The following is a 13,711-nucleotide window of genomic DNA, read 5'->3' on the forward strand; positions in this document are numbered from 1 at the left end:
TATTTGGTCATGGCCTGCAATAAAGTGTTATTATTTGGTCGTGGCCAGCAATAAAGTGTTATTATTTGGTCATGGCCAGCAATAAAGTGTTATTATTTGGTCATGGCCAGCAATAAAGTGTTATTATTTGGTCATGGCCTGCAATAAAGTGTTATTATTTGGTCATGGCCAGCAATAAAGTGTTATTATTTGGTCATGGCCAGCAATAAAGTGTTATTATTTGGTCACGGCCAGCAATAAAGTGTTATTATTTGGTCATGGCCTGCAATAAAGTGTTATTATTTGGTCATGGCCTGCAATAAAGTGTTATTATTTGGTCATGGCCTGCAATAAAGTGTTATTATTTGGTCATGGCCTGCAATAAAGTGTTATTATTTGGTCGTGGCCAGCAATAAAGTGTTATTATTTGGTCATGGCCAGCAATAAAGTGTTATTATTTGGTCACGGCCTGCAATAAAGTGTTATTATTTGGTCATGGCCAGCAATAAAGTGTTATTATTTGGTCATGGCCTGCAATAAAGTGTTATTATTTGGTCATGGCCAGCAATAAAGTGTTATTATTTGGTCATGGCCAGCAATAAAGTGTTATTATTTGGTCACGGCCAGCAATAAAGTGTTATTATTTGGTCATGGCCTGCAATAAAGTGTTATTATTTGGTCATGGCCAGCAATAAAGTGTTATTATTTGGTCATGGCCAGCAATAAAGTGTTATTATTTGGTCATGGCCAGCAATAAAGTGTTATTATTTGGTCATGGCCTGCAATAAAGTGTTATTATTTGGTCCTGGCCAGCAATAAAGTGTTATTATTTGGTCATGGCCTGCAATAAAGTGTTATTATTTGGTCATGGCCTGCAATAAAGTGTTATTATTTGGTCATGGCCAGCAATAAAGTGTTATTATTTGGTCATGGCCAGCAATAAAGTGTTATTATTTGGTCATGGCCTGCAATAAAGTGTTATTATTTGGTCCTGGCCAGCAATAAAGTGTTATTATTTGGTCATGGCCAGCAATAAAGTGTTATTATTTGGTCATGGCCAGCAATAAAGTGTTATTATTTGGTCATGGCCAGCAATAAAGTGTTATTATTTGGTCATGGCCTGCAATAAAGTGTTATTATTTGGTCCTGGCCAGCAATAAAGTGTTATTATTTGGTCATGGCCAGCAATAAAGTGTTATTATTTGGTCATGGCCAGCAATAAAGTGTTATTATTTGGTCATGGCCAGCAATAAAGTGTTATTATTTGGTCATGGCCAGCAATAAAGTGTTATTATTTGGTCATGGCCAGCAATAAAGTGTAATTATTTGGTCATGGCCAGCAATAAAGTGTTATTATTTGGTCATGGCCTGCAATAAAGTGTTATTATTTGGTCATGGCCAGCAATAAAGTGTTATTATTTGGTCCTGGCCAGCCTGGGCGCTGTTCCCCTCAGCTGCAACTGATTGGCACCTGGCCACACCTGCTGTCCATCAGTCGGCTGCTATTTATACCTGCCTTGCCCTCCAGTCAGGGCTGGAGTATAGTTTGCTGTATGCTGTGGACTGCCAGCTTCTTGAATGCTGTGAGTTATTCCCTGGATCCTGACTCCTGTCCCTGTCTGCTGGTTCCTTTTTTCCTTGCTTTTTTTGAACGTCAAAAGCATGTTTTCTTGTACCGAGCCTGCCGTCTCTGCATCCTGGGGTTGGTCACCACCACTTCCTGACAATTTCATGACCCAAGCAAAACACTTTTTTACTGAAATAAATACACCTACAACTTATTAAATGAAAATATGGAAAAAATTGCCGGCAGCGGTAAAGTTTAGATCCATGAAGGAAGAAAGGAAGTGAATGAATGTTTATAACTGAATACATTTATATGTGCATAAAAATGTGCTATATTTTGTATCATTTTTATTTAATGAATGAAGTAACATTTATGAGAAAAGACAACATAGAATGTGAGATACAACTTGATCATGCATACATTTGTCATTGGTTTTGGGACCCCAAAAATGTACTGTGGGACCTCATTTTTATGACTTGATGGGGTCCCTGGGACCCCATTTGGAAAGTCCCTAGCCCCAACACTGTATAAGAGAACACTCACATGCACTGCAGAAAGTGAAATCTCAAATAAGGCTGATATTTGCTTATTTTCTGCCTGATAAGATCATTCTTCTCACTAAGCAGATCTTATGTTAGTGTTTTACTTGTTTTAAGGGTTTTGTTCCTAAATGATGTCAGTAAGATATTCCAGCTTGTTGCTGAGATGTGATGAGCTCTATTGAGTCAAACATGCTTGAAAGTAGAACATCAAGTGTTGCAAAGTTGTGTCATCAACACTCAAGTAGAAAACTACTTTTTTCAAGAAATAAATTCTTATTTCAAGCATGAGAAAACTATCATGATGGCGAGTGCATATGATGTCAAGATAATGGCACCAGCATTTACTTCATTTAACAATATTTTTGTAACATATTGAGCAAAAAGATCTTGTTGTTTTTAATTAAGAAAAGTGCACTTGTTATTAGTGAGAATGTACTTATTTTAAGCTATTTTTGGGTTCGCTGAAGTTAGCTCATTTGACTTGTTTTGGAAAGTCTTGACAACCAGAATTTTCTTGTTCTATTTGCAGATCATTTTTCTTACTTCAAATAAAATATCCCTCATTTTTGCATTTTGTTTTGGAACACTGACTTTTTGCAGTGTGCAAGCTACGTTACCTGTTGGTAAATGTTGTTGACCTTTGTCATTATCAAGGCGAGGTAGTGTGTGGCCGTCACATGACCTCATGTCTGCCAAGCAAGATGTCCTTGAAAGGCTCGGCCAAGCACCAGGACCACATTACATAAGCTTTATGTTTTTAATACCGCACACAAGCAGGTCAGCCAGTGTGTTATTGATACCTTTTTAACAGCGTTATCTTTATTGCTCACCTTGTTCTTCCCTGTTCCAGTAGGAGTTGGCGTCCGCGGGCTGTGAGGCTTGGGCGTCCCCGGGCTGGGTGGCTTGGGCGTCCCCGGGCTGTGAGGCTTGGGCGTCCCCGGGCTGGGTGGCTTGGGCGTCCCCGGGCTGTGAGGCTTGGGCGTCCCCGGGCTGTGAGGCTTCACCGGGCAAAGAGCGCTCGGGCCGGCTGGTGGACTTTTATTGTGGCCATCCAATCCTTTCATGACAGGCTGGGCCTCCAGATCGACTCCGCTGACAACAGCCTTCCTGTAGGACGTACTCCTCAGGCCCCGCCTCAACGCCCCGGGGCTTTCCTTTTCTCCGTCCGTGGCCTCGCCGTGGCCCCTTCCCGTGGAAAAGTAGGCCCCTGTCTCCACCATGCTGAGGGTTTTTAATGTCCTCTTGGAAGTGTCCGAGCCCAGCAGCCCAGTCAACCCTTGCTGCCCGGATGGAGTGGCCTTGCTCTGCCGGGTGTCTGAGGCCAAGCCCTTGGGAATGAGCTGCTGGGTCCCCATCTTCAGGGCGGCGGGGCTGTGGGTGCTGAGGACCACGGAGGGACAGGGGGAAGAAGAAGAAGTAGGCCTGGCGTCTAGTGAGGGGGAGGACTGTGTGGGAAGGCTGTCAGCCGGCGAGGAAGCAGGAGGTGTCGGGGGGTCGTCGGAGGTTAGAGAGGGGATGCTGGAAGTGGAGCTGTGGGAAGGAGTCCGTGGAGCTGGAGGACACGGGCTTGATGGCGGCGAGAAGGACAGTTGGAGGTGGTTGTTGTTGTTGTTCGGAAGCCCTTCAGGTGAGGACAGGTGGAGTGCCATCTTGTCTTTAGGCAGGTTGAGACTAAACACCCGAGAAATGAGTGCTTGAGGATCCCCGACACACTTCTCTGGCCAACCATTGCTGTTGTTTTCTGTGTTACACACTCGTTTGTCCAGCGAGGCCGATCTGCCGCTCTCAAACTTCAATTTAGACAAGGAGAAGCGTCCGTTGGAGATGTGCCCGATGCTAATGCTCCGAACCACCCGGGACTTTTTAGAAGGTTTGTGCAAAACATGCTTCAACACGGCGGTGTTTCTGCCCGGACACGGCGCCGTGACCACCAGCTTCTCTGCCGGTTGGCTCAACGTGAACGTGCACTCTTCCACAGGGAAGTCCGTGGTGGTGACAGCGTTGGTGTGGTAGCTACTGGGACGTGGCTTACGAAAATCCTGTGGGATTTTGCAGTTGTCCGTGCGGCGTTTCCACAGGGGCATGATGTTATTGTTGGACAGGTCCACCTCGTTGCCGAGATCCATGCTGCCTCGAGGTGTCCTCTTTCCCGATCTGCCTCAAACACTGCTTGTCCTGTGGAGAGCCCAGCTCAGCCCTAAGGGCAAACAAAGAGAAGAATAACCATCACATGAGAGCTCAGCGGCGTCCAAATTCCCATAGATTACTCATTAACAGCCTGGCAACAGCGAGATGATGACAATATGTGCCAAAGGAGCAACAACTGGCAGGAAAATTCTTCCTTTGTGCTTGTTCGGTGAAGTGAAATGTCCTCATTAGCAACCGACTGTTAAAAGTTATAACTGTAGGCCTCTGACACCTTCAAGCACATCGTTAGAAAACACTCAATCATCCAATGGGTTGGTACATGCACAAGGCAATCATTAACTACTACATTTGGTTTTTGATAAGAATTTATGCAAAAGTTTGATAGTGTGTATATAAATATATATATATATAAATATACATACATGTACACACACAATCAAATTTCAAATACATAAATATATATATATATATATATATATATATATATATATATATCATGCATACTTAATGTTGCATCACAATTTCCAGTTCTTCTATACAACATAAATACCATGAATTGATGAAGTTGGACCTCGACTTAAACAAGTCTAAAAACTTATTGGGGTGTTACCATTTAGTGCTCAATTGTAGGGAATATGTACTGTACTGTGCAATCTACTAATAAAAGTATCAATCAATCAATCAATAAATAAATAAATAAATGGGTTGTACTTGTATAGCGCTTTTCTACCTTCAAGGTACTCAAAGCACTTTGATCAATGTTGGAAAAGGAGCAGGAAGAAGCAGAGTTTATTTAATCCTACCTCTTTTCCTTTACATAGCAGTTACTAACACTTTTATTCACTTCCTGTTCTCAATGTATTCACAATATACTCCATGTGTAATAATGCAAATAGATACATAATGAGTGAAGTTATATGTCATATGGTGAGATGAGTAAGATGATGTAGAAAATGAATGGATGGATGGAATAAATTGAGAATGTTTATCATGGTTTTTCTTCTTTCTACTTTGTAAACACTTTAAGTCTGAAGAGTTTCTTGAAGTGGATCATATTAGTACATTGTTGGATTTCTTTGCTTTAATCCATTCCATCATTTAATTCCACATACTGATATAGTGAAGGTCTTCAGTGTTGTACGTGCCTACAAATGTTCTCAATTACAGATATTTCTCTTCTTGCATCATAAATCACCTCTTGTGTTTACACTGTAGCTAACAAGATAGATTAACTCCACCTGTAAACCTTTTTCAACAACTATGTCGAATAAACACTTCTTTTGAACAATTATGTGGAATAAACACTTCTTTTCAACAATTATGTCGAATAAACACTTCTTTTCAACAATTATGTCGAATAAAGACTTCTTCTGAACAATTATGTCAAATAAAGACTTCTTTTGAACAATTATGTCGAATAAACACTTCTTTTCAACAATTATGTCAAATAAAGACTTCTTTTGAACAATTATGTCGAATAAACACTTCTTTTCAACAATTATGTCAAATAAAGACTTCTTTTGAACAATTATGTCGAATAAACACTTCTTTTGAACAATTATATCAAATAAAGACTTCTTCTGAACAATTATGTCAAATAAAGACTTCTTTCTCAGTGAGTGTCCATGAAAAGAAGGATTGGACTGACTTGATGAAGGTGGACCCCGACTTAAACAAGTTGAACAACTTATTGGGGTGTTACCATTTACTGTGCAATCTACTAATAATATGTACTGTACTGTGCAATCTACTAATAATATGTACTGTACTGTGTAATCTACTAATAATATGTACTGTACTGTGTAATCTACTAATAATATGTACTGTACTGTGACATCTACTAATAATATGTACTGTACTGTACAATCTACTAATAATATGTACTGTACTGTGCAATCTACTAATAATATGTACTGTACTGTGCAATCTACTAATAATATGTACTGTACTGTGTAATCTACTAATAATATGTACTATCTACTAATGAAAGTATCAATCAATCCATCAAACAGCATTTAGTGGTCAGCTGTATGGAATATGTACTGTACTGTACTATCTACTAATAATATGTACTGTACTGTACTATCTACTAATACAAGTTTCAATCAATGAAAGGTGTGCAAAGTCGCATATTCACCTGCCGTCCAAGTTGTCCGTCAGTCATCGTCTTCCTTCTTCAAATGCAACATTTGAATAAGATCCAGAGTTGGAGCAGCAGACTTGCAGTGAAAGCTGCTTGGACCAAGTGAAGTTTGGAAGAAGTCTCCGGACAAACAAAGTAGTTTTCTTCTTCTTGCAGAGTGTGGCCGCCAGCACGGGGGGCGGGGCCACGACCACTAAGGACACGCCCACCTCTCGTCTCTTCCGGTTCTCATGCGTCGCGGACCCCCAAGTGGGCACTAAAACATCAATCACACCCTGAATCAGTACAAACATTCACATTTTCCTTTTTTTTTTTTCATCACATGAGAACTTTTTTCTTCAAAACGAAACTGGAATGAAATTAAAAAAGTATGTCGAGCCGCCCAAATGGAAAAAGTTATGTGTTGCCGCCCCCGTGTGTCGCAGTGACGCAATTGCAAGTCATGGAACCCAATACACTTTTTACAATTGCTTACACATGAAATTAAAGTAAATCACTGCTCAGATTTGACTAATATTAATATTAATAATTCATACTGGCATAAACTCTGCTTCAGTTTTTCTGAAATATTACACACACCTTCCCATCTTGCACATACGTTTATGCATATATATAATATATATATATATATATATACACACACATATACATATATATATAAAATCATCGCGTCTGGGCTCGTCAAAGGTATTCTACCAGTGGTTCTCCACCTTTTTTCAGTGATGTACCCCCTGTCAACATGTTTTTAATTCAAGTACCCCCTAATCACAGCCAAGCATTTTTGGTTGAAAAAAAGAGATAAAGAAGTAAAATACAGCACTATGTCATCACTTTCTGATGTATTAATTATTGCTCATTTGTAGTGGACTTTCTTGAACTATTTGGAAAAAATATATAAAAATAACTAAAACTTGTTGAAAAATAAACAAGTGATTCAATTGCAAATGCAGATTTCTCCACATAGAAGTAATCATCAACTTAAAAAAGTGTCCTCTTTGGGGATTGTAATAGAGATCCATCTGGATTCATCAACTTCCTTCTAAAAGAAATCTTTAACATCAATATTTATGGAACATGTCCACAAAAATCTAGCTGTCAACACTGAATATTGCATTGTTGTATTTCTTTTCACGTTTTAAGAACTTACATTCATATTTTGTTGAAATATTATTCAATAAATATATTTATAAAGTATTTTTGAATTGTTGCTATTTTTAGAATATTTTAAATGTCACGTACCCCTTGGCATACCTTCAAGTAACCCCCATTTGAGAACCACTGTTCTAGAGCACATGTGTCAAAGTCAAGGCCCGGGGGCCAGATCTGGCCCGTGAGATCATTTTATCCGGCCCGCGACCAGCTGGAAATGATGTGTCAAAAAAGTACTTTATATTTTCTCACTAAATGTAATGGAATTTTTTTTCATTTTGACAGAAAAAAAAGATATGTGCTGATTTTGCCTTTTAAACTTTAATACTATTTAATATTGCAACAAATATTACAGTATACTATCATATTTTCCAAACATGTTTTTGTCTAAATGAAAATACTTAACAACAAACTACACATAAAATTAATAAAAATGACAATACATTTTATGAGGTTATTTACAGCATAATACTGTAAATTGATAAAAACTAAAAAAAAATTGTGTTGAAATTCTGTTGACTGAGCTGCCAATTTTTGACAGTAAAATCTCAGGTTGTTGTTTCTAACGGTGTATTACTGTAGATGGAAAGACGCTATATTTGTTTTTACGGTAGAAAAAACTGGCAGCTAAATTGCCAGAATAAAAAAAACAGTTCTACAGTTTTTCCGTTAACAATATCATGTTGTAAAAACCAATGTCAATTTAACAGAAAAAAAAATCCATAACCCCTCCAAACCCCCCAAAAAAGTGGTACTGTTTTTCCATTTACCGTAAAATGTAAAAAATACAACAAAAAAAACAATACTTTACTGTAAAATTTTCACTGTAAAATGGACATTCTACTTAAAACAATTGATATAATTTCTAATGTAATCCAGAGGCAAATTGATACTTTATTCTCTGTTCCAAGAGGCGGCCATAAATAACTGCCATGTGGCCCTCAGTGCAAACCACACTCTAGTCTCATTATACATCATGCCTCTCCTCAGCATCATAGGAGGATTTAGCCAGTAATCGAGAAAATGTTCACCCGTGACATTCAAAGTATAGCCGGAGATGGTGACAACCAGAGACAGTGTCTGCAGGGATACTTCATTGTTAACCCTTTGTTAACCATTATCTTTTGAATTGTTTTTAAATGTGCTCATGTGGAGTTCAGGGGTCTTAAATGTCCTAAAATCCTCATTTCTTTGGAGAAAAACAAGCATCAAAAGGCATTGCATATTATGAATGTGTTTACATACAACATGTGATAAGTGTAATGTGTAGTGCAGGTGTAGACATGTTGACATATTACATGTGTTTACATACAACATGTGATAAGTGTAATGTGTAGTGCAGGTGCAGACATATTACATGTGTTTACATACAACATGTGATAAGTGTAATGTGTAGTGCAGGTGTAGACATGTTACATGTGTTTACATACAACATGTGATAAGTGTAATGTGTAGTGCAGGTGCAGACATATTACATGTGTTTACATACAACATGTGATAAGTGTAATGTGTAGTGCAGGTGCAGACATATTACATGTGTTTACATACAACATGTGATAAGTGTAGTGCAGGTGCAGACATATTACATGTGTTTACATACAACATGTGATAAGTGTAATGTGTAGTGCAGGTGCAGACATATTACATGTGTTTACATACAACATGTGATAAGTGTAATGTGTAGTGCAGGTGTAGACATATTACATGTGTTTACATACAACATGTGATAAGTGTAATGTGTAGTGCAGGTGCAGACATATTACATGTGTTTACATACAACATGTGATAAGTGTAATGTGTAGTGCAGGTGCAGACATATTACATGTGTTTACATACAACATGTGATAAGTGTAATGTGTAGTGCAGGTGTAGACATATTACATGTGTTTACATACAACATGTGATAAGTGTAATGTGTAGTGCAGGTGTTAACATGAAAGCTATTGCAATTAATAACATAAAGCTATAGTAGTTAATAACCAGAGGTGGGTAGAGGAGCCAGAAATTGTACTCAAGTAAGAGTACTGTTACTTTACAGATGTATTACTCAAGTAAAAGTAAGGAGTAGTCACCCAAATATTTACTTGAGTAAAAGTAAAAAGTATGTTGTGAAAAAACTACTCAAGTACTGAGTAACTGATGAGTAACCTGTTCCTTTAATGATGACGGCAACAAGTAATGCACAAAAACATCAAAATAGCAATAAGCAAATTCAGAGCCAGGAATATCTCTTAAGCAACTAAAACAATGATATATATTAAATAATAGTACATTAAAATAAGGCACAATAAATGAACATTGATTGAGACTTTTATTATTAGATAGCACAGTACAGTACATATTTTGTACAATTGAGCACTAAATGGTAACACCCCAATAAGTTTTTCAAGGTGTTTAAGTCGGGTCATGTGACCGCCTGGCTCTGTTTGATTGGTCCAAGGTCACCAGTGACTGCATGTGATTGGTGAAACGCTGGCATGTGTAGATTCTACTTGGAAAAACCAAAACAAACATTAACAGATCCATTCCAAAAAAGTAGCGAGTAGCGAGCTGAATGTAGATAAATGGATTGGAGTAAAAGTAGCCTTTCTTCTCTATAAATATACTCAAGTAAAAGTAAAAGTATGTTGGTAGAAGTACAATGGATCCCAAAAGTTACTCAAGTAGATGTAACGGAGTAAATGTAGCGCGTTACTACCCACCTCTGATTATATTAGACTACAATTATTTAACATCAGATATTCCACTCAGAAATATTTATGGAGGAACATTTGGAATATTTTGTGTGTTTTCCCTTGAACAAAAAGTTGTTTTAATGACAAAAAATACAATCGAATGAAAATCTATAATTAACTAACTATAATTACATCTGAAGTTGATTTAGATGTGTGTATTTTATATATATATAAAATAGAATGGACTTTGTCATTTTATTTGCATATAAAGAGATGAAGGACTCCAACATAAGGTACAGTAGTGAGAACAAATATGGGCAGAAGAGGTAATAAAGGAAGAACTAACAATTGAAATAAACAGACTACTATCCAATCAAAATAATGAGCAATCCTGTACAATATACAACATTTTATAGGAATACAAAATACTGTACAATACACAGAACAAGACAAGAGTACCCAAGTAATAAATAACAATCATTGTCGGACATATTGCACTGGAAAGGTAGTATTGTAGGATATTGGATAGGGCTGATTTATTATTATTATTATTATAAGTTAGAGTTCAACATGGTGACAGCTCTGGGAAATAAGCTGTTTCTTCTGCCTCTGATGCACCTGCCCCATGGTAGCAGGTGGAAGCCATACATCCATATATATATACATACATATGTATATATGGATGCATATATGTATATACTGTATATGTATATGTATGCATATATATACACATGTATATATACACACATATATATATATATATATGTATATATATACATATATATATATATACATGTATATATATATATATATATATATGAAGATGATCTGTAGCTGGTTCACTAAAATGATTTGGGATTCAAATGAAATATTCCATTTTGAATATATTGGAGGAACATTTTGCATATTTTCGTATGTTTCCTGTGAAATGAATTACTAATTAAATATTCCCCTCAAGGTGATATATATAATGCATAGTTCTTCCATGAACAAAACATAAAAGGCATAAAGCAAAAATATTAAAACCTTATATTGACGGAGCCAACGTTAGATAAGAATTTAAGCATTAAAAAAACACTTTAATGACTGAGACACCTTTGGGTCCTCGGGGCAAAACTTGAGGGAAGCCTTGAAGCTTACAAAAAAAAATAATAATAATAAATAAAAAACATTGGTTTTGAAAATGAAAAAGTTTGAGATGCTTTGATTTCTAAAAAGGTTTAGAGAGCCCTAGTTTAAGTTCCTGTTTCTATGAGCCAACATTTGACTTCCTGGCATAAACAACACATGACTACTGCTGTTATTAGCATCATTATTAATATTATTATCATGATCTATTTCATTCTTTTCTCCCTTCCTTGCACACAAACTGTAGCATCATGTGTGCACACTTCCTGCTCGCACTCTAAATGTTGTTTTACACTTAAGCAGACACCCGCGGGATCATTAGTCTGATTAGCAACAAATAAACTCACAGCCACAACAACCAATTGACTTGTGCTGCACACACACACGCACGCACACACACACGCACGCACGCACGCACGCACGCACGCACGCACGCACGCACGCACGCACGCACACACACACACACACACACACACACACACACACACACACACACACACACACACACACACACACACACACACACACACACACACACACACACACACAGGAGGTGTGGCGAAATTATTATTAATTATTTTAAAAAATAATTATATAATGGAACCATTGAAATAAGCTTAGATTATATTAAATTAATCAAATAGTTAAATCAATCATAAATAATTATTTGAATCATTAAATCATTTGATTCACTAAATTAAATATTAGATCATTGAATCAATACTTAAATGAATCAATAAATAATCAAAGTATTCATTAAACAAGTATTTGAATCATAAATTAAATATTAATACTTAAATAATTAAATATTGATACTTAAATAATTAATATTAATAATATTCAATACTTACTTAAATCATTAAAATAAGTGATTAAATTGTGAAATTAAATTAAATACATAACGCATTAAAATAATCATTATTTGATCATTAAATTAAATGTAAAAATGTAATGTAATCATTACTTGAATCATTAAATGATTAATTATTCAAATCATAATAAATAAATGAAATCGTGAAATGTGCTTCAATTTTTAATTTAATCAAAGAGTTAAAGCATGTTTGAATCCTTAAATAATTTGACTCCTTAAATTAAATATGACATCATTGAATCAATACTTAATTTGATCAATAAATAATTAAATTAAACAATTTGAATCATTAAATTAAATATTACACCATTAAATCATTAAATAATTAATTAAATTGTGAAAATACATATCACATTAAATTAATCATTATTTGTATCATTAAATATTAAAACCATAATTTAATCATTACTTCAACCATTAAATAATTAAATCAATAATTTCTTAAATCATTACATAAATAAATCATTAAATTGTCATTCATAATTAAATAAATTAATGTTTCCTATGATACAATTTATTTAATAACAATAATTAATGACACATTTAATTAATTATTTAAATGTGTTCAGATTTATTCAACATTTAGATTATTTTGTCTCTTCTTTTGCAGTTTTTCAGCCATGAATATTATTCCTTTAAGACTAGTTGTCCTTCTTCTTGTCTCCGAGACATCTTTCATTGCATGTCACTCATTTAAACGGGTGTACTGTCGCTTTAAGACAAGTCACCTCTTTCACAGTTTGCACTCACCTCAGGTATGACGTCACTTCTAGTCCTTCTTCTTGTTGGAAGTGCTGCCTCAAACATGTCCTCATCTTCTTCTTCTTGTTGGAAGTGCTGCCTCAAACATGTCCTCATCTTCTTCTTGTTGGAAGTGCTGCCTCAAACATGTCCTCATCTTCTTGTTGTTGGAAGTGCTGCCTCAAACATGTCCTCATCTTCTTCTTGTTGGAAGTGCTGCCTCAAACATGTCCTCATCTTCTTCTTCTTGTTGGAAGTGCTGCCTCAAACATGTCCTCATCTTCTTCTTGTTGGAAGTGCTGCCTCAAACATGTCCTCATCTTCTTCTTCTTGTTGGAAGTGCTGCCTCAAACATGTCCTCATCTTCTTCTTCTTGTTGGAAGTGCTGCCTCAAACATGTCCTCATCTTCTTCTTGTTGGAAGTGCTGCCTCAAACATGTCCTCATCTTCTTCTTGTTGGAAGTGCTGCCTCAAACATGTCCTCATCTTCTTCTTGTTGGAAGTGCTGCCTCAAACATGTCCTCATCTTCTTCTTGTTGGAAGTGCTGCCTCAAACATGTCCTCATCTTCTTCTTGTTGGAAGTGCTGCCTCAAACATGTCCTCATCTTCTTCTTGTTGGAAGTGCTGCCTTAAAAAAAGTCCTCATCTTGTCATGCAGGTGGAACACAAACACTTCTTAAACGCCACCAAATATTTACTTCTCTTTCTCCTCAATAAATCCACATTATTCTTCCCTTCTTTCCTTCTTTTCCAGGGGGATGGAGCTT

General features: G+C 36.5%; 1 protein-coding gene across 1 annotated transcript in view; it reads right to left on the reverse strand.

Moving 5' to 3' along the window:
* LOC133537482 (rho guanine nucleotide exchange factor 26-like) overlaps positions 1–13,070 on the reverse strand; it is a 64,501-nt gene extending 51,431 nt beyond the window's left edge. The window contains exons 1-3 of the mRNA XM_061878534.1: positions 12,953–13,070; positions 6,374–6,635; positions 2,919–4,285 (exon numbers count right to left, since the gene is read on the reverse strand). Of these exons, the coding sequence (XP_061734518.1) occupies positions 2,919–4,214 (1,296 nt within the window). The 5' untranslated portion in view covers positions 4,215–4,285; positions 6,374–6,635; positions 12,953–13,070. The remainder of the gene's footprint in view (positions 1–2,918; positions 4,286–6,373; positions 6,636–12,952) is intronic.
* Positions 13,071–13,711: the final 641 nt, after the last annotated feature.

The sequence above is a fragment of the Nerophis ophidion genome, linkage group LG18, assembly GCF_033978795.1.
Source record: "Nerophis ophidion isolate RoL-2023_Sa linkage group LG18, RoL_Noph_v1.0, whole genome shotgun sequence".
NCBI classification, from domain to species: Eukaryota; Metazoa; Chordata; class Actinopteri; order Syngnathiformes; family Syngnathidae; genus Nerophis; species Nerophis ophidion.